This window comes from Panicum virgatum, chromosome 9K, assembly GCF_016808335.1.
Source record: "Panicum virgatum strain AP13 chromosome 9K, P.virgatum_v5, whole genome shotgun sequence".
NCBI classification, from domain to species: Eukaryota; Viridiplantae; Streptophyta; class Magnoliopsida; order Poales; family Poaceae; genus Panicum; species Panicum virgatum.
The window spans coordinates 16771806-16798498 of record NC_053144.1 but is presented as its reverse complement, the minus strand read 5'-3'; the positions used below and the strand labels follow the sequence as shown (position 1 = coordinate 16798498).

Genomic DNA, 26693 nt, shown 5'->3' with positions numbered 1-26693 from the left:
AAAGACAACCGCCTGGTTAAACTACTAACCGAGGCGGTTGTCCACCCGCCTCCGTAAGCGCCTCCATTAACCGTGACGATGGCTTTGAGGCAGTTGGGCTGCCCGCCTTGAAAAAGCCTTTTTGCCCTCCTCCAAAAAGGAGCTCCGGCCAAGAGGAGGCAGCGGTGGCGCGGTGAGCTCCGCCGAGGATGCGGGGGCGGCGTGGTGAGAGAGGAGAAGAAGATGGTCTAGTTCCCAATGCCAAGGTATGGACATCCAAACATGAATTGAAATCTATTAGCTCGCTGAATTCCATCTAACAATTTTATCTACATCTAAACAATGGATTTGGTATTGGAACCCATTACCAATACTACTCTGCTTTGGCATTGAACATATCTACATCCAAACGGAGCCTAAAAAATAAAATACAATGTCTAATTATGTCATTATGTTGCTTGCAAAACCCATTGATTTTAGTCACTACCTGGTGTTTCTTTGTATGTACAAATTCTGAAGGAATCTTCGGTGAAGAAAATCCTTGTGACTCATGCATTCCGCAAATGGTTCAGTAAACTACTCCAGTCTGAAGAAATACCATTGCCACAGCCGGTGTCCTGTGTCTTCGTCTCTTGGGCTTAACAGTGAGGACTATTTTCAGCAACTTGTCTAGGTAAGGAGAACAAAAGGGGTGAAGTAGCAGTTAGGAATTTCGTTTCATGAGATTTTTTTTAGAACAACAGACTGTTTACATGAGACAGGAATTTCGTTTCATACTCCCTCCATTTTTATTTACATGTCCTGTTAGTTTTGCCCTAAGTCAAATTTATCCAACTTTAATTAAGTTTATAGAAAAATTATAATTATATTTACAATACCAAATTTGTCTCATTGGATCCATCATGATATATATTTTGATAATGCATATATTTGATAGTATAGATGTTATATATTTTTTATAAACATGGTCAAAGTTTGGATATTGGAACCTCACACGATAACTAAAGTCTAAAACTACTTCTAAACTAAAACACCGGCTCGAACACCACAGGCCGAGGACACCAGAGCCACCACGCGAAGATCAGTAGCCCAGTGAGTTTTTTTTATTTTTTTTTCAATTTATCAAAAATATATGTCTTGTTTTTTTTTTCAAAAATGTCACCCAGCCGCCGGTTCATCCGGCGGAAGGTTGTTACCGCCGGATGAACCGGCGGTAGGATCGGTCCGCGCTGGGCCGTGGTGGGCCGAGCCTTACCGCCGGTTGAACCGGCGGTAGGTGGAACCTTCCGCCGGATCATCCGGCGGTAAGCACCTACCGCCGGTTCAACCGGCGGTAAGGTCCCTCCTTTAAACCCCGCACGCGCCCGTCCCCCAGCGCCGCCGCCCGCTCGCTCCGCTCCCTCCGCCCGCGCCGGCTGCGCCGCCGCCCGGCCGCCCCCCGTGCGGCTCCCGCACGCGCGCCGGGCGCTCGCAGCGCTCTCCCGGCCGGCCGCCGCCGCACCGAGACGGCGCGCGTAGGTACAATTTAAATTTAAATTTTATTAATAATAGTTTGTAGATTAGAATTAGAAATATTAGTGTTTTTAATATAGTTTTATGTGTAGAAATAGTTTTTAGCGTGTAATTATTTGAGTATAGTTTGATGTGTAGAAATTATTTTTTTATATGTAGAAATATTAGTGATTTGAAAATAAATTATTCGTAGAACATGTAATTGAAAATATTAGTTTACATACGAATATAATTGAAAATATTAATGAGTTAAACAGACATATTTGTCGCATAAAAAATAATATTAATTAATATTATATTACAGAAAAATAGAAATTGTTGTCAGTAATAAAAATTGTAAAGAAATAATTAAGATATATGCAAAAATAGCAGAATTATTTTTTAGCGTTGATTAAATTCTAAGGAAGAGTAATTATTGTCGTAAATATTGACAGGCATGTCAGATGATTTGTATTTTCAAGTGTTCTATGGGTCTGGAGAAGTTAGATATGGTCCTGAAGGGGTAGATTTGTCAGAGTTTAGCTCGATCACAAAAAAAATACCCCGAGCTAGAGAGAGGACTTGGATTTCAATATCCAATTGGCTATTTAAAGGTTTTGGCCTTAGTCGAGATGAACATGAGATCTCTGTCATGGCAGTGGTTAGTCGAAGGGAACCAGTATTTTGGGAGCTATTGCCGCTTGAAGGGACGCAAAACTGGAGGAACTATGTCAATATAAGTAGTAGCCAAGGCTTACCGCTTGTGTCGTTTGTTCAAGCATTCGAGAAGATTAGTTTTAGAATTGAAGCGGGCGGGGATCATGAAGGCCAGGGAGATATAGTTTCCGAAGAAACTGAGAGGATGCATGAATCTCATGAAGAAGATGGTGAACTTGAGATTTTAGAAGATGATAGACATGCTGCACACGAACCTCGTCAAGCAACTGGTCAGGCTGATGAAGGGGAAAACATTCCAGAGATAGTTGAAGAGTTTCAGAGGGAGGGTGAAGAACAGCACAATGCAATGAATGATGACTCCTCGGATGATGATGATGATGACGACGAAGATTATCATGTCCCACACAATTGGTCCGGTTATGAATTTTCAAAATTAAGTGTAAATGAAGGTGAAGCGGTGTCTTGGGAGTACATGCAAAATGAGGTATGCATCGGTTCGGTGTATGCTAACAGTGACAACATGAAGGAAGCTATAAAACGTTGGTCGACTCTCTCTTTGCAAAGACAGTTCAAAGTTCTCAAGAGCAGTCCGAGAACATATGACGTGCGTTGTGTGAGAAACGAATGTCCTTTCAGGGTGTATGCTTCTATGGGCAAGTGGCAGGATTTCTGGGAGGTTAAAAAAATTGTGGAGCACACATGCTTGCTTGAGCAATTAGAACCACAGCACCGCAACCTCAGTGCAGGTTTCATAGCTAACTACATGTACCCTTTGATCGTGGACAATCCTAGTTATGAACCTATGTCAATCATTTGTGCTGTTGAGGAGGAGTTTAAATATAAAATTAGCTACAACAAAGCTTACAGAGCGAAACAGAAAGCGCTGCAGATGAGGTGGGGGACGTATGAAGCTTCGTATCACAATATACCGGCATTGCTGCACACTATATGTCTTAGAAATCCCGGTAGCTACTACGACTTGAAAACGTATCCATGTGCCCAGAAGCCTGGAAAGCAGGTACTCCAACGGTCGTTCTTGGCCTTGGGCGCTTGCATTGAGGCGTTTCCGCACTGCCGGCCAGTCATTTGTATAGATGGGACATTTTTGACAGGAAGGTATAAAGGCACAATCCTCACAGCTGTTGCAGCTGATGGTAACAGACAATTGTTGCCTTTGGCAATTGCCTTTGTGGAGAAAGAATCAGGGGATACTTGGTATTGGTTTTTGCAGAGGGTGAAGCAGATGATTGTTAAAGATGTAGAGAACGTGTGTTTGATTCATGATCGGCACAAGGGTATATTACAAGCAATCGATGACATACAGAATGGTTCTACTGAGCGTAGTAGGACTGCACTTTGGCCGGACCTAAAGAGTAGGTGGTGCATGAGGCATATGGGGGCAAACTTTCATACCCAGTTCAAGAACAAAATCCTTATGAAGCTATTCAAGCGGTTATGCAGCCAGAATCAGGAAAGGAAATTCAACTTCCTATGGAAAAAATTGGATGAGCTAACAAAAAAGCAAACGGCGGAGCTAGCGAAGAGATCTGTCAATACAGAGGAGGACGACCAGGTCTCGCTTGAAGATGTGGGCTTGGACGGTCCGAATGTCAGGCGCAAAAGGAGAAAGGCAATTAAGACATTCTCTGAGTGGATTGAGCACGAACCTAAAGAGAAATGGGCTTTACTGTTTGATAAAGGCGGTGCTAGGTACGGTTTAATGACTACGAACCTAGCGGAGGTATACAATTGGGAGTTGCGTGGTGTAAGATCATTGCCACTTGTTGGGATCGTGGAGTTCTTCTTGTATCGCACTTGCGAGTACTTCAGGGACCGTTATGCTGTGGCACAGAAAGATATGGTCGATAATCGCAAAGTTTACGGATACAAGGTTACGAAGCATATGGAGGAAGCTTTCAAAAAGGCCCGTTTACATCGGGTGACTCCAGTTGGCTCTATGAAACGTCGGTACGAGGTGATGTGTAGGGACAAAGGCCGAATGGGGGGCCGGCGTGAGAAGCATGTGCAGGAGTGTGTTCTCCATCCTGATGCTTGTATTTGCTCATGTCATAAGCCAAAGCTGCTGCACCTGCTGTGCACACATGTCATTGCTGCCTGTTTTGAAGCTGGTGGACTACAGGCTCGTATGTATGTCTCAAATTACTTCATGAAGGAAACTATTTGGATGACTTGGAGGCACGAGATATATGGGTTTCGCATCCTTGGAGACTTCATAACTGATCCTGGACACAATGCAACTTACATTCCAGATCCAGATCCAGAAATGTTTCAAGGGGTGGGCCGACGCAAGAAGAAACGCATTAGAAATAACATGGATCGATCGGAGGCTGGTCGAGATGTCCGCCTCTGCTCGAAGTGCCATGAGACGGGTCATACGTACAAGTATTGTACGGCATTGAGTTATGGTGGCCGCACAGATGGAGCGGGCCCATCTGAAGCTGCTCCAAATCCGGCACCGCAGGCAACGGGTCGTCGTGGCCGCCGTCCTAACAACGATGGCCTTATGTGACCGATGACGATTGTCATTTGTGTCATTCGCTATTCAATCATGTTCGATGTTAAATTATATAATATTAAGAACTAATATGTCGTAAACTGATTTCGTCTTGCCGTACGAATATTTGTTGTAATATGTACCCCAAATATATGTTCAACTTTATTGCTGTAATTGGAATTTGAAGTTATATAATATGTAATTTGTTGTGCATCATTTATAAGTTTATTATGTTATGTTTTATTTAGTATTTTATTAAAAATTTGTTGTATTACTTAATTTATGTTCTAAAATTTTATTTAGTATTTTTTTACGTTAATGTTATTATGCTTAATATTGTTATTTATGTTCTGAAATTATTTGTAATAAATCTCATTATACAGGTATGGCGCACGAGGAAGGAGCTACCCCTGAGTTGCTAGATGCTCTCGTCGACAAGCGCCACCGGTCGTACATGTCTGCGGTCCGTGGCATCAGCTTAGGGACGTTTCGGGCTCGTGTGCCCATGTCGACGATGCCGATACACCGTCGCTGGGTTCCTAGGTACGGATTACATTTGTCACATATTTTAGTTGTTTCCTTAACCGTTTGTTCTAACTTGATTTTCATTTTCGCGATGCAGGTTACGCGCTTCAGGTCTTCTCCCGATTGCGCGACTTGTGGAGGGAGATATGGCCGACCCTGCACGTCGACCTAGGGACAGGGCTCCACGGTTCCAGTTCGACATGTCCCTCCTCGCGGCACTTCTCGACCGTTGGCATCCGGAGACGCACACGTTTCACCTCCCGGTTGGTGAGATGACCCCTACTCTTCAGGACGTGGCGATACTTCTAGGCTTGCCGTGTGCTGGACGAGCTGTGGGTAGGGGTGGTAAAGGGCCCAATATTTTGAACTAGAAAATCTAAGGATCGGACCCTAAAAGGGCCGGGCTCTAAACATATGTATTTTTGAACTAAAAATTTTAAGGGCTTTATTGGGCTGTGAAGATGCCACTAGGGCCATGGCCCATTACCACCCCTAGCTGTGGGTGCAGAGGACGTGGGACTCTCGTGGCGCGACGACCTTTTTGGCTCGGTTCGCCGGGGTTCAGCGCAACGAGCTAGCGTTGCCGTACCGGCCCTTGCCTGCGAACCACGCACACGGACCGACAAAGAGGTGGCTTCTACAGTTCAGTGTGAGTACATAAATATTGATTCTTTCCGTACTTATATTGATACGTATTTGCAATGACGACTCGTACCATTTTGAAGGCGGACTACATGAGGGCAGACGCAGACGACTTTACGGTTGTCAGGCACTTCGAGGCCTACTTACTGTGGCTGTTCGGCTGGGTCATGTTCTGCAGCTCGCAGGGTGACTCGTGCCCCAAACAGCTCATTCCTTTGGCGAGGTCAATAGCTGACGCTCCACTTCACGAGATGCCACAGTTCAGCTGGGGTTCTGCTGTTTTGGCTGCGAGTTACAGGGGTCTTTGCACGGGCGTGACGAAGGTCTCAGCAGAGGAGTCCATTTTTGTTGGGTGTCCTCTACTGTTACAGCTCTGGTTTTACGAGCGCTTTCTCGTTGGTAGGCCAGAGATGGACTTCGAGCCGTACATCCAGCTGTTCGCAGACCACGACGACGTCGACAGACCTACGATGGGTTCGTTGTGGTGCCTCAGGAGGGTACGTTACATAGTTTCTTTTACTTATTGTTACATGCGTGCACAAATGTACGATTTAGCGGTTAACTTTTTTTTCATTGTGCAGCCTTCTTGGGTCGGCGTGCAGACGAGGAAGTCGTACCACGACTTCGTTGGTCAGTTTGACGCTCTTGTGGACACGAACGTGAGGTGGACTCCTTACACTGCAGCCGACATTTACGCCTGGGCACCGAGCGGTCTTTCATCCTTATGCCTGCGAGATCACGAGTACTGGATGACGAGGAAGCCGATCCTTTACGACATCCACGTCGAGGAGTACCATGTTCACCGGGTTATGAGGCAGTTCGGTCTCTACCAGCAGACCCCGGTCCCGATTGTGCACTCAGTGGAGGCCCACGTCCACAGGTACCGAATAAATAGTTTTGTTAATAATTAATAATTTTTTAACCTACCATTTAGCATTGAATCGCTCAAGCTTTCTATTATAGGTGGACACGGCAGGGTCAGCCACCAGGCTCGCGGTGGGCCGACAAGGTCCGTCCTTACGTCGACTCTTGGGCCGCGGCACTCAACGACGTCGTTTTCGAGGATCGGCCGCACAGCGACGAGGCGTTCGCGGACTACCTACGGTGGTACCTGCCGAGGACGCGCACACATGTCGTGCACGTTCCACCAGAGGCTCCGATCGAGGCCGCAAGGGTGTCGGAGACGTATCCCGTAGTTCGAGATCAGAACTTCGCCATAGCGGTACGTTTCTCTGATTGAATTTGCAGTAAAAAAACTGGTTGCATATGATGTTACTACTTTCTCGGTACAGTACGATGTCATACGAGCGATTGAGTCCGAGGCTTCGTCGAGTATGGGCCAGTACCATGACATGACGCCCGCCCAGCACCAGAGCACACTGCAGAAGATTGTTGATATGTGCAAGCGATTCCGACGAGCCATGACCTGTCGTGATGACGACACCTTCCTCCCACCTCGCAGTTCGGGGCCGGTTCCTGTGACCGGTCCATCGTCACGACGGTCTGCACCCGCGGCACAGTCAGGTCCACCGCCACCGCCACCGCCACCTGAAACGATGACGATACCTTCGGGTTCTGCAGTTCGGCCCACGTACGTGCCGCGACCGGCACATTTGTACTCGGCAGGTAAATCGTACTCCAACCTCGTGTCACTTACAATACCGTATCATGTTAAACTTTATTTATTAATTTGTACTTCTTATTCGTGTAGCGCCCGGCTCGTCGCTGTTTCCGTCGATGAATCCCTACGGCGCTGGATCTTCGTCTCTTCGTTGTCCAATACACGATTTAGGTACGTCTAAGACCAGTTGTTAATAGGCGGTAACAAGTGCATTTTTAATTGAATATTGATGGATTGAAGTTTGTGAATCAGAGTACCGGCAGGTGGGAGGGACAGACGACGATGAGGAGATTCAGGAGGTAGACGACCTCGCGCAGATGGAGTGGGTGAACACGTTCTTCTCTTCTGCACCGACGCAGGAGGTCATCGGCACTTCACAGTTGGGGGGTGCCCCACTCGCGACGCAGGACTACAGTCAGGTGGAACAGACGCCTGTTCCTGAGCAGGGTCGTCGGTCGACTCGCCAGACCATCCCGTCGGAGCCACTGACGTACTCACAGCACCACACTAGGGCGGGCCAGGCTGCAGAGCGACGTGGCAGGAGGAGAGGGGGCAAGCGCGGACGCATCTAGTTTACAGGTTGTAGCTTGTTAATTAATTTGTTCCGTCATACTATCTTATGTATGCATGTGCAGACTATGATTCGATGTGTCCATTACGTACCATTATGATGAGTAGGCCGGTGCAATGATTCAGGCGATGGTATATGTCCGTGGAGTGAAATTATAACGATTAGGCCGGTGCCGTGCAGTGTTTCGGGTGATTGGAAATGTCGGGGTAGTGCAATAATCACGCGTGAGCGCTGTGGAACGTGAAAGTGCTGAAGTCATGAGTGGTGAGACGTCGTGTCGTTGTTTAAAGTGGGAGCAGTGAGCGGTGTTGAGCGTGCGAGGGTACAAATCAAGAGCAACGAGAGGTCGTGTCCGTGTTTAAAGTGGTACGAGTGAGCGCTGTGGAGTGTGCGAATACAGTAGGCTTTTCATGTGCATTTACACTCCACACTCCGGGTATCAGACCTTTGTGCGCCTATAAATACTCACAAGGTTGTGAGCTCCCAGCAGCACTCAAACACCAAAGCTCATTGTATACCCGATGTCTGGAGGTGGGTCTAGCGGGAAGAATTACTATGGTTTTGGCAAAGGAAAAGGGGGAAGAAAGGGAGACCCCATAATATGGGAGGGGCCTCTTGGACCCGATTCCTTTCCAGAACCAGTGTTTGAGTTTCCGCCACAACACAAGAGTGAATTTACCAATGAAACTCCTCTTCGACAATACGATAACCGTAGAGAAACGTGGCCAAAATGCAGACATGGTGAGGACTGCTTAGTGCAGATGTGCACCGACGGAATGGATGGCGGTCGGCGTTTCTTCAAATGCCCTCACGCATGAGTAATGCTCGGTTGTTTTATTTCTTTATTCATTGAGACATCTTACATGAAATTTGTTTTGCAGTCTTCAGATGCTCCAGAAAACTGTGGGTTTACCAGGTGGGTCGATCCTGCACCAATTGATTCTGTTCAGGAGTTCATCAAGTACCTCCAGATTAAGATATTTGATCTGGAGTGCAAGGTGAACCATTACGAGGAAGTAAGCGAGGGTAACAAAGACGGCGAAGATGATGATAACAGCAATGCTGCCGCTTCACAAGATGAACCATGCACTATTACTTACTGCAACTGCCCTTGTCACAAGAACAAGGGCCCTGGCCCTCCGGCACCACCGCCTGCGCAACCTACAATGGGTGGATATTGCGGAGAAGGCTCAACGCAGTTTGCTACGTGGGGGTACGGCTATTAGGACTACCTAGTCCAAGTGACATGTTGCATCGTTGTATTTGTTGGGTTTTTTTTAAATTACCTAAGGCATGTTAACTTAGATCAAAATCTGTTTACCGTAGTTGTAACGGGTTCTGCCATGCCACTGCATTTCTGCTGTGTGTTTCATTAACGTTGTATTATGATGTAATTCCTATGGTTAACATTGTGACGATTACGCCGGTACCGTGTAGTGTTCCGGGCGATGGGATGTGTCAGGGCAGTGCAATAATCACGAGTAGGTCGATGCAGTGACAGTACGCCGAGTTTAAAGTGGGCGATGCGATGAGTAGGTTGATGCAATAATCCGTGTTTAAAGTGGTAGCAGTGAACGCTGTGGAGCGTGCGAGTGCTGATGGTACGAGCAGTGAGAGGTCCTGTTGTTGTTTTTAGTGGAATGAGTGCGCACTGTGGAGCGTGCGAGTGCAGAACCGTGGACGACTATGGAGCAGTGAGAGATAATATCTGTGTTCAAAGTGCTTGGACATGTAAGCAGCCCTGCGTCTATAAAAGAGCACCTTGTGGTTCCTGAGAGCACAGACTTGCAATTCAGTTTCCACTTTTTTTAATTAGCCCAACCAAACAGCTATGAGCTCCTCATTCTCCTGGGCAGCTTTCCGTCGGGAAATGGAGGCTAATTTAGGACCCTCTCCTAACGATCTCAATAGATGTATTACAGATTGCAAGGTATGGCCGAAAGGTGTAGAGCCACCAGATTGCTATTGCCAAATGCGTTGTGTTCCGAACATATCTCGTGATTACGAGACTTTTGGCCAGAGATATTGGTGTTGCAAGAATATCGAGGAAGTCCAAAAAAGAGGTGCAACATCACAGGTATAGATTAATTTGTAAATATGCTTTTATTATTTTTATTAATTTTGAATCGTTTCTTGTTTGCAAAAGTACGCTGGTGATGACACGCATACTCATTGGTGTCATTTCCATGAGTGGGTTGACACGTGGATCACCCATCGTGATCAGCAATATATGGAGTGGTTAAAGAAGGTGAATGAAGATTTACGCAAAGGCGAGCGTGCAAAACCAGACATCGCGGGACGTGATAAGGGTACTGCCCTGTGAATGATTGATGTTGTACTGCTACGTCTGAATAAATAATGTAACGTTTGTTCGAATTACCTAAGGCATGTTAGGTTTAGTATTGGACCTCGTTACCGTAGTTTGCAACAGGTCCTGACATGCCATGTCATGTGTTCTGTGCGTTGAATTGTGTGGACCACTATTTAATTTGTGTTCAATGTTTGAACGGTGATTGTTTTCATTGTTTTTATTGTGTGTATTGACCGATATATGCCAACGGAGTTGTTATCGCGTCCGTCTGAAAAGTTTATTTGTAGGGCAATACTTCTGAATAATTTAGTTGCAGCTAGTACAAATTACACAATGCCGATTAATTTGAGATTGAAATTACAAAAACAATTGCACTGGCATGTACATGGAACACGGTAACGTCGTATTCCATCTAGACCTAACATGCCTTAGGGAATATGAAATTCGAACATTACATGATAGTCATCTACTGAGTGCACCGAGGATACTTCCCCTTCCTAATAGCCTCGGGTCCCGCCTCCTTCGCACGGCGGGCCCTCTCTCGCTTCCTCTCCCTATCAGCTTCACGCTCCTCCGCCTGCCGACGTTCAACTTCTGCGAACCTCTTTTCGATCTCTTCTTTATCTTTTTTGCACTTCTCCTCCATTTTTTCCTCTTGCAGCATTCGCTGCCACCTTTCCGCAGCCCACCTTGCTTGGCGCTCAACGTGTTCCTTAGCTTCGGTCGATTGCTCCGTGTCCAGCCACTGTATGAAATCACAAAGAGGTGGTGGACTCTATTTCGAAGCCGAGTTAGAATTAACATACTGAACTCCGAAGGCGCAAACTAGATAGTGCGAGGTGATACCTTCGCTTTGTCCTTGCCGTAGCGCTTTGGCGGATCGAACTCGTAGTTCTCACACATGAAGAACCTCCTGCCGAAGTCATCGCCCAAAACTTTGGACTCCATCAGCTTGCACAACGAACCGCAGAAGCACATTGGAACCTGCACTCCTTGAGGCACAGGTTCTCTAATTTTGTTCCACGGAATGTAGGTAGAACCAGAGGAAGACATGGTGGCCGTGCGTGGATGGCTAAAGACTCTGTATGAGATGCCTACTGACTTCATATGAGATGGGGCGATGTTTTATTTATAGATGGAGCTATTTGGTCTATAGGCATGGTTCACGCATGTCTATCGCCGTTTGAAACGGCGGTAAGTACTCCCATATTTTTAATTATAGTGGGGGTGCAGAAGAATCTGATGCAAGGTGACAAGACATCGAAATGGTAATTGAAACTCATGAATATCTCATGAAAATATATTTTCACAGATTATTAGAGTTAAATCTAATTTGTATAAATTTTTAAAAAATATTTCTCTAACCTCCGCTATCTCTATTATTTTCTGAAATATCTCTAAATGTAAAGATAATAATTACAGTTCAGATAGTCTTTAAAATAATTATACAATTATTTATAGCAGTGAAAGCTTATAAAACAATTAAAAATAAAAATTATAGCAGTGAAAGGTTATAAAACAATAAAAAAATATGGGGAACACCTACCGCCGTTTAAAACGGCGGTAGAGCGCTGCCAGCTACAGCCGGCTGTAGCAGCCGGCTATAGCCGGGCTACAGCGCGGCGGTAGTACTTACCGCCGGATCGATTAGCGGTAAGGAGCTACCGCCGTTTGATCCGGCGGTATCTTCCATGGGCCGTGGGCCAAGGATCTTACCGCCGGATGAACCGGCGGTAACTCCTTACCGCCGAACCAACCGGCGGCAGGGTGGCATTTTTGAAAAAAAATTATAGCCACATATATTTTTGATAAATCGACGAAAAAAATATATAAAAATAAAAAAATTCGTAGCCCAGTAGTAGGCCCTGGCCCATCGCTCGCTTGGGGTTTTCCCTTTATCCCAGCCCGGCCCTGTTGTCTGCCGCCGTTCGCAACTACCTCGGCAAGCCCCGTCGGTTCCATTCCTCGTCGCCGTCGCAGACGCAGACGCGATGGGCACCACCACCGCGCAATGCCCCGCCGCTCCAAAACCCCACCAATACCCTCCTCCGTCGATGCCGCGGCCCGGCCCAGGCCATCCGTCGCCGGCGACGATGACGGAGGCGGAGCTGGAGGCCGCCGTCGCCGCGCTCCCCGGCAAGAGGGACGCCCTGAGGGAGGCCTTCGACCGCCTCGCGGCCTGCTCCCCCTCGCCGCTCCCCTTCGCCTGGGAGGACCTCGACGCCCACCTCTCCTCGCTCCATTGGTCAATCGCGCTGCGGTTTCGCCAGGTGCGGGCGCTCGAGGCCGCCCGCCCTGCACCCACTGCTGCCGCCGCGCCGGGGGAAACTAACGGCGACGGGACGGGAGAGAGCCTGGAGGGGGAAGAGGTGCTGGAAGTGGAGGAGGAGGTTGTGGAAGAGGAAGAGGAAGAGGTGCTGGAAGTGGAGGAGGTCGTGGAAGAAGAGGAAGAGGTGCTGGAAGCGGAGGAGACGGTGGTGGAACAAGAGGAGGATGAGATGGCCAATGAAGAGATGCAGGAAGGCGCCAGCGGCGAGGAAGGCGATACGATTGGCAAGGATGGGAAGGACGAGAAGGAGGGTAGAGGTGAGGTGATGGAGGAAGAGGAAGTTGGGGAGGTGGCCGATGACAAGATTGGCAATGAGATAAAGGATGACAAGGATGCAAGGGAGGAGATGCAGGTGGCCAATGAGGAGGAGCAGAGTACCGAAGATGGCAAGAAGGCCTCTCGGGACGGGGAGGATGTCAACATGAAGGAGGAGCAGAGTACCAAAAATGCCAAGAAAGCCTCTCAGGACAAAGAAGAGGAGGAGCAGAGTATGGAAGATGCTAAGAAAGCCTCTCAGGACAAGGAGGATGAGGAGCAGAGTATGGAAGATGCTAAGAAAGTCTATCTGGACAAGGAGGAGGATGGTGACATGGATGAGGCAGCGACCAACAAGACATCTGCAGTGCGGGGCAAGGAGCAAGAGGCTTGCAATGAGAAGGAGGTGGAAGAAGATGAGCAGGAGGCTCACAAGGAGGAGCAAGATGCTAAAAATACTACAAGGGAGGAGAAGGCCAAGAATGTGTCTCAGGACCAGGGTAGTGGAGCTCCTCCAGGTCCAGTTGAATTTGATGATCTTGCTGCGGCAGTCATAAGCATGGATGCACGGAGGTTGGTCAAGCTCATACATTCCAATGTCGGGCTTAGCTCAAAGTTCCATGCTGCAATGAGTCGTGCCCCGGATGGTGCAGCACTGTCTCTCCGCATAGTTGAGTTATTCCTACATGACAAGACGCTTAAGACCAACAAGGTCTGGAATAACTGTGTTGGGCTGATTCAAACAGTACCTGGAGTTGTCACCAAGCTTTCTGCAGAATCCATTGAGCGTGCGAAGCAGCTGGCTAAGGATTGGAAGGAGATGATTGACAATCCAGGGAGTCAGACAGCCCTGGGCAGCCTGTCCTCATGGGGTCTCCTCAACTTCCTCAGCTCATATAACATTGTATCAGAGTTTGACACAAAGGAGATCTTCCGAATCTTTGGCACCATCCCACGCAAACAGCAGAGGAAGAACCATTCCGTGCTTCTTAAGGGTCTTGGACTCGCTGATAGGATCCCAGGTACATTGCATCTTTCGTCATTATTACTGATGATATGTTATGCACTTCTGCTCAAACGTGATATCATGATGTTATCATTCTCATCAGAGAATATGTGTTTTTCATATTATTTCTTTGGCCTTTAATAAGAAAATCAGTACTTTAGGAGCAATCATGTTTAGGAGTGCGAGTCCTTCCATGTAAGACGCATTTGCTGTGCCCCCTCATTCTGGTATAGTCAAACTTGTACATTATTTTGATTCCAATGCAGAACACACTCACCAACAGTTCTTATATTAGCTGGGGAGACAGTGTTGCTACAGTTTGCTTAAGTCACATTGCAGCACCGTATCCTAACTACATAAAATTGCACTCCTGCAAAGGCTTAAGAAATGCTCTGTGCAAGAAAGTTGATCTTCATAATAAATTAGTTGAAATATTAAGCAAACTTTACACTTCCAAATAATTTGAGTTACATCAGTTGAAGAGGCTTTAATATCTGCTCATTTTTAATTTTTAAAGATGTTTTATTGTTTGATCATGTTAGCTTTTCTGCTTCCAGCCTAGTATGATGCAGCTCAAAGATGAATGTGGCAAAACTACATCAAAAGTCTAAAGAAAATAAACCTGAAACAGACAAAGTATTATATTTATAAGAAATGTGGAGCTATTCTGACCCTTCTTTTGATTTGGTGCTTACCATGTGATTGGTGAAAATTTGTAAACCTGCGACTTTCTTCAAGTGCTCTGTAGCAACAAATGCAAATCTGTAGCTTGAGATGCACTAAGAGGACCAGTTGGTGCAACCCCTTGTTTTGTTACATAATGAATGAAGTCACTAATCTTCGGCATGAGATCAATCATCGAATCTCTAGCCCAGTTTCGTGCACGATATGGTTCTTCAGTTCTGTGCCTATTCCTTGATGCCTAGCTATCAGCCAATTGTGTTAGCCTGCCACAGTGCAGGTTCTTGATCAAAACTAGGTGGAAAAATGTTTCCAAGTTTGGGACCAAAATGACATTGACTAAACATCACATGATATAAGTCCAAGCAGTGGCAAAGCCATGTTGAGCCAAGTTTATGCACTGGCAACATGCTAAAAAAAGTATTAGTCGGATGTACATTATTTTGATTACCTATAAAAGGCTAAACAACTATAATTGGCACTGTTGCTTCGGATTATAAATGTGCATAACCATCAATTTCCTTCTAGCTTTGCCCCCGAGTCCAAATATGATATTAATGGATATGTTTGATTTATTTTGCATGCAAACTATAGCCTCTTTAGTAACTATATCATTATGCACTTTGTTAATTGATGAATCGATTAACTGCCAATGTGCATATTTACCTGCTGAATCATCAGAATGCATGTTCTTTTCCATCATTTGAACTTGTGTTGCTGTTTCATGGTGCTGCTAGACTACGTTAAACTAGCTGACTTTGTCTTTTGGACAATTTACTTATTACTTTGACATAATTGATGATATTTGTATGACTAACTCATCTGCGGCACAGAGTCTGGTTGTTAATGTTTTTCTGCCTTCATATTTTCTGCAGAATTAATGGACTATTTGATTGGAAATGGGCAACAGCTGAATGTTTTATATTTGGCACCTTTTTTTAATTTGGTGGACAAATATCCTCCACTCTGTCTTCTGAAGGGATATGTTGAAAAGGTGAAACAGACTGTTATGGAAATATCTCAAAAGAGTATGACACGCCAATCCCTGGTATGTGCTACTTCTTAGAAATCGACTTTAGTGGCAGAGTGTTTTCTAATTACGTGATAGAGTGGTTGAACCACACAATTGCATAAGAGAAATCAAGGAAATTTGGTGTGTTATTATGATTGAGCTACTGGAGTGGTCCATGAAATTTGAGAATTCTGAAACATATTATATTATTCTAAGACAAATGTATTCATCTCAATCTACCTGTATGCAGAGAGAGGTTATAATAAAGGAGCTTGTTGATCTAAGGGTTGCGCATGATCTAGCTAAGCAACGTATCACTGATTCTGGCCTACACACCGGTATCATGGCAGAAATCCACGGTTTACTGCGTGAATTTGGAAAAAAGAAGCGGAGTTTAGCAGATGCCTCTACTGCATTAACTTCAAATCCACAGCAGCAAAAAGCGGAGAGCAGCAAGAAGCGCAAGAAAGAGCAGGCGCAGGATCATCACACGGGACATGAAAGCCAGCAGGAAAGGCAGCAGAGTAAGCCAGGAGAGAAGCTGGAGAAGAAACAAAAGAAGCCGCAACAGGAGCAGCAGCAGAAGAAACAAAACGAGCCACAAAAGGAGCAGCAGCAGAAACAAGAAGATAAGTTGCAGGAGAAGCAACAGAAACGGCCGAGGCGACGCACTCCCACTTCTCCCTCGGCGTGGACCATGATGCAGAGAGGCCACTCTGGGCATCCACCTTACGCCGCAATGCAGGGAGTTCATCACGCTTACCCTGCCCAACCAGGCTGGCCTGGGGTTCAAGGAGTCCATCACGCTTACCCTGCCCAACCAGGCTGGCCTGGGGTTCATTGCGCACCACCTTTCGCACCACAGATCGGAGCACCTGAATACATAAGACCTTTTGATCCCTTCTACCATCGTCCAGAGTTCTATCCCCGGTAGCTGCTGCTGCTGCATTTTGGGGGTTGCTCCCATGCCGAGCGAAACACAGGTTAGGTGACAGTAGGAGTTCAGTTCAAAGTAGCCTGGCATTTTGGTTGGTTTCTTCGCTACTGGTGTTGTGTTTCTTCTAACCTCCATGTATATATTCGCTACTGGAGTACTGTACTGTACCGCGGTGGTCTTGGGTGACATGAATATATTCGTCTGTGGCCTGTGGGTCACTTCCTGTCCTGATGGACTTTCTGATACACTCGTACTCCAAAACTCTTGTTATTCTAAGTGTACCTGGGGAAAAAGAAAGAGAAAGCAAGACTCATGTTATGGTAAGCTCTAAGCAGCGATTGCTGGAGGCCTAATTGGGATCACAGGCCCGTGAGCGGCTTGTAGTGCTGAGGCGATTGGGATCAGCCGCACATCTCTCTGCTGAAACCGCGGTGAGGAGCTGCGGCCTCAACCTTGCCGGAAGCTGCTGGGTGACGGTCGGCAATAGTTGGAGAGCAAAGTCTGGCTTGCCGCTAAAAGAGTAGGATTGGTTAAACGACCTTTTTATTTCGCTCCCTATCTTCATTTCCCTTTTGAGGCTTTAAAAGGGGGGCATTCCATCTTGGTTAAGGATCGGAAGGTTTACGTCGTTTTTGTGCTGATGGATTTCCTGTAGTACATTTTTTTAAGCAAAGTACTCCTAAGGCTGTAACTGAAATTAAATGGAAAAAAACTATAATTGTGTTTTGCTAGCATTGCCACGTATTCCACTGTTCTTTTCACTTAATGATATGTATGTATATCACTTAAGGGTTGAAGAATAAAAAATAAATATAGCTAATTTTTAAAAAAAATGAAGGAAAAAGGATTGGGTAAAGGCAAAATTAGGTCCACAACATTGAAAAAAGGTAGCATTTGCCACAACACACTAAAAAAATATTTCTTTATCCAAACACACTAAACTTTTAGTAATTAGGTGCTGGACACTACACCTATTAATATATTCCTTTCATTCTCTATCGATAGTCCTATTTCACATCGACACAATGATCAAGCCAAAACAATGTGGCTTATCATCTAAATAATATAGCACAAGGCTTTTTGCTAATCCTTCAATATCTTTGCTAGAAACTCTTCGTTACTGGTGCTATTTATTGATATGGTCCTTATCAATAATAATAGGACTATCATTCGCAAATATTTGAGTTTTGGAAATAGGACTATCAAAAAAGAAATGGAGAGTAATTATTTTTTATAGAATGATACGCAAAAAGACGAAATTACCCCTGCCCATTCCCCTGCTGCCTTCTCCGTGGCCCGTGGGTGAAACCCATCGGCTCCCCGCTCCTCCCTGCGCCGCTCCTCCGGTCCTCCCTGCTCCCTGCGCCGCTCTCCCAGCTCCTTCCGGCCGGCCGTCAGTGCAGCACTTGTGCCCCTCCAATCGCGCCCTCGGCCGGCTCGGGGCAGGGCGGCTGCGATCGGGGCAGGCCGGCGGCGCCCGCTCGGCGGGGAAGGGCAAACGGTGGGCTAGGCAACCCAAGCAGCGAAGGGATCCAACTCCAACTCCGGTGGCGGAGGGCGGCCCAAGCGCTGGCGACCTGGCGTGCAAAGCATCCACCGCTGCTGTGCTAGCGTAGCGTGGCGAGGCGAGCGGCGATTCCTTGAGAGAAGCTGTAGATTTCGCTCCAGACCCAGCCCTGGGGATTGCAGCGCCGGCGGTCATGCCACCGACGGAGGGCCTGGAGGCGGCCATCGCCGAGCTCCCCGCGAAGAAGGAAGTCCTGCGCCAGGCCTTCGACTGCCTCGCCGCCTGCTCGCCCTACCCGCTCCCCTTCACATGGGAGGAGCTCGACGCCCACGTCTCCTCCATCCACTCCTCCATCTCGCGCCGGTTCCGACAGCTGCAGGTCCTTGAGGCCGCCCGCCCTGCCCACACTGCTAAGAACCAGGAAGAGGCTGAAGAGGTGGAGGAAGAAGAGGAGGAGGTGGAGGAAGAAGTAGAGGAGGAGGAGGAGGAGCAAGAAGAAGAGGAAGGTGAAGAGGGGGAGGAGGAAGTAGAAGAGGAGGATATTGGGGAAGAGGAAGAGGAAGAGGAAGAAGAGGAGGAGGTGGAGGAAGTAGAAGAGGAGGATGTGGGGGAAGAGGAAGAAGAGGGGGAAGAGGAGGCCGACAAGGAAGTGAAGGATGCCAACATCGGCAATCAGGCCAAGGATGACAACGAGGGCGGCGTGGGTGAGGAGCAGGATGCCAATGAGGAGGCAGTGTCTATCCAGGTATCCGCAGGGCAGGACAATGAGGCTGAATGGGGGATGCAGGAGGTCGACGAGGATGCGCAGGAGGACAGAGAAGAGGAGCAGGATACCGAAGAGGAGATGATTGGAAAGATGACTAAGAAACAGCTTCGACGGCTTCCTCCATGTGGGAGGAAGGATCTTGTAGCGGCATGTGAGAGAATGGATGCACGGATGCTGGCCCAGTTCGTGATATGTGTCGGTGGCATCCTCAAGAAAAAGTTTCTGGACTCAATGTTCCATGCCCCAGATCCAGCGGCACTTGTTCTCCAAGTGGTCAAGCTATTCCTGTCCAGCAAGAAGTTCAAGTGTGCCAAGGTCTGGTTGAAATGTGCCAGGCTGATTCGTTGGTTGTCTATGGCGTCTGCCAAACCTTCTGCAGACACAACAGAGGAGGCCAAGCTGGTGGCAAAGGATTGGAAGGAAATGGTTGACGGGAAGGGTTCTTGTGGGGAACTTGACCCGCCGGCTGCTTGGGGCCTTCTCCAATTCCTCATATCTTATAATATTGTATCTGAATTCAATATTCATGAGATCATCCGTATCTTTGCTATGGTTCATCATAAATATAATAAGAAAAACATTGTCAACTTTTGCAAGGATCTTGGGCTCACAGATCAGATCACAGGTATGGATGTATCCTTTCTCCATTCCTTGTTATGGTATGTTTACTGTTTTATCTTTCTGCAATTTTGCCCAGTCTATGTTATGCAAGCACAAATTCACATTATAATTGATATATGATATTATCAATTCTCATCTCCACTGCTTGATGGTGAATAGGTACCGTGTATATGGTGCCTTGAATGTTTGATATATATGCTTAAGTTTTAACCCCTCTTTTCTGGCTATCATTGAACAACTGAAAAGACATGGAACTGAATAATGCATTCCTTTTCCTAGTTCGATGTGCTACATTTTATAGTTTACAGAGTTTTCATTTTTATGGACTTTTCAATAATGTTTGGCAAGCTTAGGTTGAGTGAAAGTGCTGCTACAAGTTTTTGCCTTGTAGTCATATTACAGAACCATAGCAGCTTGACTATTAATGACCACATTCTTGCAAAAGCATGGGAAATATTTCTTGCAAGCAGGTTGTTCGTTCATAACAGATATGAAATGTTGTGTGACAAAAACCAATTGGAGAGGCTGCAAAAACCAATTTATTGTTTCTACTTTCTAGACACAGCACCTTTATTTCACCACTGATAGCAGCATCTCAGACATCACCTGATGGTAGGTCTCAACCATTCTGATCCTTCTATCCTGAATTTTACATTAAACACTGAAGAAAGTTACCTATCTTCTTTTGAATTCTTAAATTCTAATTGAGACTCATTGTACTTCTTGTTGGACATGTATGAAGATGTGCCTGGCTACTAAGGGGCTTTTGATGATCCCCAATGGATTCACCATGTTTAATAGTCAATAAAAACATCAAACATCATTCCAGAATACATACAGTATGCATCCAATGATTATTTTAATGATATATTAAAATATACTCGTCACTAATCTGGGGCATGCTAGAAAGAGTGATTCATGAAAGTATTTGCAAACAACTATGCTCACCGTGTGGTTCTATGGTGTTGTGCCTTAGTGAGGCTGTTCCCTGGAAGAGTGCTTACATGCTTCCCTTTGCTGCCAGCCTATCATTTGTAAATACAGTGCATGAAAAAGCCTGAATTCTGTGAACAAAAACTATTTCATTTAATCGATTGATATCAGCCCAACTAGTATAATTTATATGGATATGCTTGGTGAATTTTCGGTTGAAATTATATCTTGTTTAGGAACAATGTCAGTATGGACATCTGTTGATAGTCTATTGCTGCATGTTTGTATGTGTAGTGCTGAGCCATCATTTGGACTTTTACTAGTGTTTTTATGTGCTGCTAGACAATATTAAATGTACTAGCCTCTATCTTGTATGCATTTTCTCTTTATTTTAACAGGGATGTAGACATTTATCCCCATGTCTCTCTCTCATTTGCGGTACAAGGGTTGGCCTGCTTATTAATGTTTTCTTCTTGCCTTCATCTTTTCTTCAGATTTAATTGACTATCTGATTGGAAATGGGCAACATATCGAAGCTTTTCGTATGGTACAAGCTTTTAATTTGGAGGACACGTATCCTCTATTTTCTCTTCTGAAGGGATTACTTGAAAAGGTCAAGCGTACATTGGTATGCACTACCCCATATACGACTCTAAAAACAAAAGTATTTCAGTGATCACCTTAGTTGAGGGTAGTAATTTTCTAGCACTACAGAATTTTGGAACAAGTTTTGTTGTAGATATAAATGTGTATTTATCCAACAAATCTGCTTTCTTGTCAACTATATTACTTTCTATTCTTTTCTTTTTTGCCTCACTTTATTTACATTTACAAGGAAGTAGGGAAGACTTGCGCATGTACACATACTGCACTTGCTTCACTCACACGTATCACGCCCCTATGAAGTCGCGTCCGACTGCTGTTTTTATTAGGGAGTTATTCATGCTTGTGTAATGTGTATAGATGTTTCATCTGGATTTGAATTGCAGTGGGTGGACTCGTACTCTCAAAAACCCCCCACCCCACCCAAGAGGTGGGTCTTGTACATTGTTGTATGTTAGTTTGATGGTTTTGCATCTACCTATGTGCAGAACTTGGCTACACCGAAGGAAGTTAAAGAAAATCTGTGGGTTGCACGTCATCTAGCTGAGAAGGAACTCGCTGATTCTAGCCAACGCGGTGCTATCATGGCAGAAATTGGATATCTGCTAGGTAAATGTGCAAAGGAGCGTAAGCAGATCAACACGAAGCGCAAGAAAGAGGAGCAGGAGCGCCATGAGGGACAACACAGCGAGCAGCTGCAGGAACTGAATCAAAACAAGTTAATTCAAGGGAAGCAGCATCCACTGTTTCAACAAGAAAATATAGCGCAAGTGACACAGCAGCAACAGGATGCCAAACGACCAAGGCAGGCTGCTCTTAAGCTACCAACACCCACCATTCCTCTGGTTCCAAATGTAGCTCAGATCCAAAACTTTGGTTGTCCACCGTATGTCGCTATGCCTGGAATTGACAGATACTGTGCCCAGCCAGGTTGGCCTGGAGCTAAAAAATATCGTGGCAAAACAAGGGTGTGCTACAGATGCAAAGAAAAAGGCCACCTCATTGCTGCATGCCCTATTCAACAAAGTGAGGTTAGATCTAACTTAACCGGTCGGACCGGTTGGTGCCCAGAGAGCCCAACCTAACTCCTACAAGAGCAAGCAAGAGCCAAGAACAGTGGTGAAGCTCAAGGTGGAGCAAGTGCAAAATTTCAAGGATGATTTTGAGTCAAAACCACCTCAGTATATGATTCCGCCATTTTGCCCTTTCCCCCCTCACCCTCCGTTCTGGCCCAGATAGCATAGAAGTTCTGCACTGGATTGCTTAGTAACACAATGAAACAGCCATCTTCTGGCTGCCATCTGCCATTCGGGGATCCAGCTTGTAAATAAACCTGTCATTGTTCGGGTCTTTTTTTATGGTTCTCTGCCGTAGATTGCATCTATGAAGGCCACCTCATTGCTGCATGCCCTACTGGGTTGAGCCCTCTGCAGGGGAGGGGGGGTACTTCTTTTTCCTGGAAACTGTGTCGAACTTTGTAATTTCGTTACCCAAAAGCAATGAAATTCAGGCAAGGCCTTTCCCTGGGGGAAAAAAGAAACAAACAAAATGAAACGGCCTGATAGCGTTTTGTTCTGTCAGTGGTTTTTTGTTCGTTTACTATAGTGAACCCCATGCTGAGTTGGAAATTCTTTTCGTAACATTTGCATACAAATTTGTTAGCAGTTGCCAATCGCTCGCGTTGGCCTTGTTGAAGAACGTCGTAGACTGCCAGACTGGGGTATGCAATGCACGCACATTTTTTTTTTTGGAAAACTCATGCACATTGTCAAGCATAGGAGTGGCATCGTTTTTCCTTTCCGTTTAGAGGAGAATGGTGTGGCACGTGCGTTATTGAGAAGGAAAAATCACTCAGAGCAGCTCATGATCCAGTGGCATCGGCAGAGAGAGAGGCTTGCGAATCAGACGGTGCTCGTTGTATTTGTAGAGATCTCTGTATTTGTAGTAGCGTTGCCAAACCCAAAACCACCGAACTGGAGGTGGTGGTCACGCGAAGCTCATGCAGTTCCAACCAACGCCCACGTCGCTGCCGCCGGTTCGCGCTCCCACCCGGACCCGGCCCGCGGCGGCGATGGCGGCGCAGGCGGAGCTCGAGGCGGCCGTCGCCGCGCTCCGGGGCAAGAGGCGGCGCCACCGGGAGGCCTTCGACCGCCTCGCCGCCTGCTCCCCGGTCCCCGTCCCCTTCCGCTGGGAGGACCTCGACGCGCACCTCGCGTCCGTGGCCGCCCACTTCGGCCGTTTCGAGCTCGGCTCCCCACACGCCGCCGACGCCGACGCCGCAGCCGTATCCGCAGCCGGCGCGGGCCCGGCCACTACTGGTAACCTCGTCGAGCAGCTGGAGGAAGAACAGCGCGAGGAGCGGGACCGGGAACGCCGCGGCGAGCGCGGCGCGTGGGAGGAGGGGCAAGGTAGCAATGCCGAGGAAGGGGAGGAGGGCGGGAGCGCGCCCTTGGACCAGGAACGAGTGGAGGAGGAGGACGGGGAGGTCCGGGAGGCATCCGTTGTGCTTCCCGGCCGAGAAGGTGACGAGGCGGCGAGCGAGCGGGTGGAGGCGGTGCCAATCGTTCCGCCTCGAGAGCAAGACGACGGCGAGGAGGAGGATGATTCCACTGGGGCGACCAGGGGGTCTCCCCTGCTAGACAACGACGATACTACCGAGATGATGGAGGAAGCGGAGGCGGCGAACGCGAGCGCGGACCGAGACGGCGGAGAGGACGAGCCGGAGGGGGAGCTGCCGCGCCCGCGCGCTACCGCCGTCGGCGGCGAAGAGACGGCTCTGGCGAGAGCCATCGCGGCGGACCCCTCCACGCTGGCGGGCCTGCTGCGCCTCGGCAGCAGGAGCTCCCTCCGCGCGCGGCGCGAGTTCCTCCCGGCGCTGCTCGGCGCCGCGGACCCGCACGCCATCCTCGTCCGCGCCGTCGGGGGATTCCTGGCCTCGGCGGCGCGCAAGACGGAAAGGTTCTGGGGAAACTGCGTCGCGCTGATCGAATGCGTGCCCCGCCTCGCCGCGCCGTCGGCGGGCGCGCTGGAGCAGGCCGAGCGGGTGGCGAGGGACTGGAAGGAGATGGTGGTCGGGAAGCCTTGGAGTGGCGGGGACACGAGCCGGATGGCCGGATGGGGCCTTCTCTCCTTCCTTGCTTCCTACAACATTGTCCTGGAGTTCGATGCTGATGAGATCGCCCGTCTCTTTGGCAATCTCGCGCCCGAGATGAAGGACGACTGCGTCGAGCTCTGCAAGCGCCTTGGCCTGATCGAGAAGATGACCGGTATGGTTCCACGAATCTCACTGCTGAATTTGACTGCCTCAAATGTTGTAGTTACAGTATGCTACGGCGCAAATGCATGCAGATGAACGTTCACCTGCATATTTGTAGTTAACTTGTGAACTGTGATTCAGAAATCACACTGCTCAGAATTGCATAAGCTTGCTCTTCAGCTAGGCGTAACTGTCTCCCAGTTAACCACAATTTTAACCGCTTAGAAGTTCAAGCATGAACCGCAGCATCCATCCTTTTCTGCCCCTCTACGATGCCCATGAAGATAGGCGACCATCTGCAGGTATCATCCCCCCTATATGCATGTCCTAAATTAATTCATCCTTCTGCAGATTCAATCAATCATTTCATCGAAAATGGGCAGCCACTTGATGCTATCAGATTGGCACGCACATTCAATTTGACACACAGATATCCTCCACTTACCATCATGAGTGATTATGTTGAGAATGCCAAGAAGACTGCTGAAGACATACTAAGCAAAGAAAGCTATACACTGGACTCTCTGGTTAGTTCTATTTCTTGGAAAGGATGTCTAGTTATGCTAATCAGACATATGAAATTGAACATTTATGTATTTTAGCACTTGTACTAGTGTAGTAGTGTTTTTCTTTTTACTTTGAGAATTTCTGATTTTTTTTAAAAAAAAAGACAGCACAATTTCATGCTTTTTCACAAATCTTGAAGCGGTGCAGTTGAGGTATTAAACTAGGTATGGTGTGCACTGCCACCAGATAGGTTTGGGTCCTGTTTGTGTCAGATATTGGATGCAATCCTGACATGTATTCTTGTTTTCTTTCTACAAGCTGTGTTGCTCACTTTACGAGAAAATTACAGAACCTCTTCCTTTCTCGTAAAAAAAGACTCCTGGATAAATTGCTGCTTCCACATACATAGACATGTAATACTTTTTAACTGTTTTAACGCTGTTGCAAACATCCTTGGGCAGAATCAAGTGATTGCAAAAAAGGTCAATGCTCTATTATTTTCTTGGAGTGCGATTGATGGCTGCAATATCGATCCTGCCCATCGTAACAGCATCAAGGCAGAAATTAACCACTTGTTACACAAGTATGCAAACAAGCAGCAAAGTCTAGAAGGTGTTGCAGCCTTCATTTCAAGTACACGTCAGGAGCACGATTTTCAAGAGCAGTATCACGAGCTACAAATGCCACTGGAGGAGCAGCAGCAGCAAAGGCCACAAGAGCTGCAGCAAAGGCCAGAAGAAGAGGAGCAACAGCACCCTCAAAATCAACAAGAACAAGGGTGGGTGTGTCAAAACCGAAAAGGCAGAAAGCAAGGTAATAAGAATCTCAAGAGAAAGCAGCGTAGGCAGAAACAGCAGGAACTGAATAAACGCCTGAGGCTATCTTCATATGTCAGGCCAGGAATTCACAATCAGTGCGGCCAATCATTTTCAGGAATTCGAGGAGCGCCATTCACGGCCCGTACCAGACCTCCATATTTTGGTCATCGTTTTCAGCCTCGACGTAGAGAGTAGTAGTTGGCAAAGTGATTGTTTGCCTAAACTGATCGTCGAAAACAGAAGAGAAAGTTGTTCAGTGCTGACTGGTTTTGCTTAGCTTTTCATACTGGATCTGTACTGATTAAAAGATTATGACTAGTGTATATGCTATGTGCAGTTATCTTGACAAGTTGACATTACTGGAGCCTGAATCACGACCCGTGACTTAGTATGTTATCAAGTTGTTACTGAAATATGATTCTCTGAACTGTGAATTGTTAGTTTGTCAGAAACCTGAGGAATCATAATTGAGCTTTCTGGATGCTCTATGGCACCTATTCTAACGTGGGGTTTCTTATTTGGGTTCGTATAGCAGATCAACAAAACTTGAGATAATTTGATACACCTGGATGTTAGAAACACAGCACACAAGCTAGCTTTTGTTTTACATGTCTAAGAAAAAAATATCGCAACCAATACATTCGTGTAAATTACTCTCACGTACTAGCGTTTTATACAGACTCAGTATACCAGGCAAGTAGTAGAAAGCAACGAGGCAACAGTTTTGCACCAAAAAGCTTCAATCAAATCAGTGTAGTTCGGATTCTGGGCCTTCTACCTTAAAGAGTTAAGACAAGAGTAATCTTGCCGTGGACATGCTCCGTCTGCAGCGAACTGGATAACATATCGTAATAAAACGGCTTAGGCCTAATCTTCTCAGCGCTTTCCAAGAACTCAAGAACTTCATTATTTGGTCAGAACAGTCCTTTCGCCGTTCTGACAGTTCAGAACAGGGAGGGACGCGGTTTAGATTGGTTGGTTTGAAATTTGAAAGAATACCACGCCTGTTTGAATGGGGCAAAACAGGGCCGACCTAAGGAATGTGTCAAAAACGCATGTATCTGGAGCAAGTGATTATGTGTGCCTGGACTACATTATTTTGTTCCACGTTTCTTGAGGTTTTGACTAC

The 26693-nt window shown here is 46.8% G+C and overlaps 4 protein-coding genes across 5 annotated transcripts; all 4 read left to right on the top strand.

Moving 5' to 3' along the window:
* Positions 1-7273: 7273 nt before the first annotated feature.
* LOC120648551 lies at positions 7274-8104 on the top strand. The gene is made up of 3 exons (XM_039925300.1): positions 7274-7456; positions 7542-7622; positions 7704-8104. Exons 1-3 carry the CDS (start codon positions 7387-7389, stop codon positions 8021-8023), a joined length of 471 nt encoding a protein of 156 aa, XP_039781234.1. The 5' UTR covers positions 7274-7386; the 3' UTR covers positions 8024-8104.
* Positions 8105-12260: 4156 nt separating this feature from the next.
* LOC120650444 (inner centromere protein A-like) lies at positions 12261-16806 on the top strand. 2 transcript variants are annotated; one of them, XM_039927591.1, is made up of 4 exons: positions 12261-13143; positions 13186-13939; positions 15480-15652; positions 15867-16806. In XM_039927591.1, the coding sequence occupies exons 1-4, from the start codon at positions 12325-12327 to the stop codon at positions 16548-16550; spliced, it is 2430 nt and encodes an 809-aa protein (XP_039783525.1). In that variant the 5' UTR covers positions 12261-12324; the 3' UTR covers positions 16551-16806. The 2 variants fall into 2 exon arrangements, with proteins under 2 accessions (XP_039783525.1, XP_039783524.1); XM_039927590.1 differs by having other exon boundaries at positions 12262-13939.
* Positions 16807-17832: 1026 nt separating this feature from the next.
* On the top strand, positions 17833-22532 carry LOC120650443 (protein FRIGIDA-like). The gene is made up of 3 exons (XM_039927589.1): positions 17833-19451; positions 20875-21008; positions 21472-22532. Exons 1-3 carry the CDS (start codon positions 18254-18256, stop codon positions 22066-22068), a joined length of 1929 nt encoding a protein of 642 aa, XP_039783523.1. The 5' UTR covers positions 17833-18253; the 3' UTR covers positions 22069-22532.
* A 507-nt stretch (positions 22533-23039) lies between these two features.
* LOC120650442 lies at positions 23040-25991 on the top strand. Its single transcript, XM_039927586.1, has 3 exons — positions 23040-24249; positions 24591-24766; positions 25208-25991. Exons 1-3 carry the CDS (start codon positions 23055-23057, stop codon positions 25757-25759), a joined length of 1923 nt encoding a protein of 640 aa, XP_039783520.1. The 5' UTR covers positions 23040-23054; the 3' UTR covers positions 25760-25991.
* Positions 25992-26693: the final 702 nt, after the last annotated feature.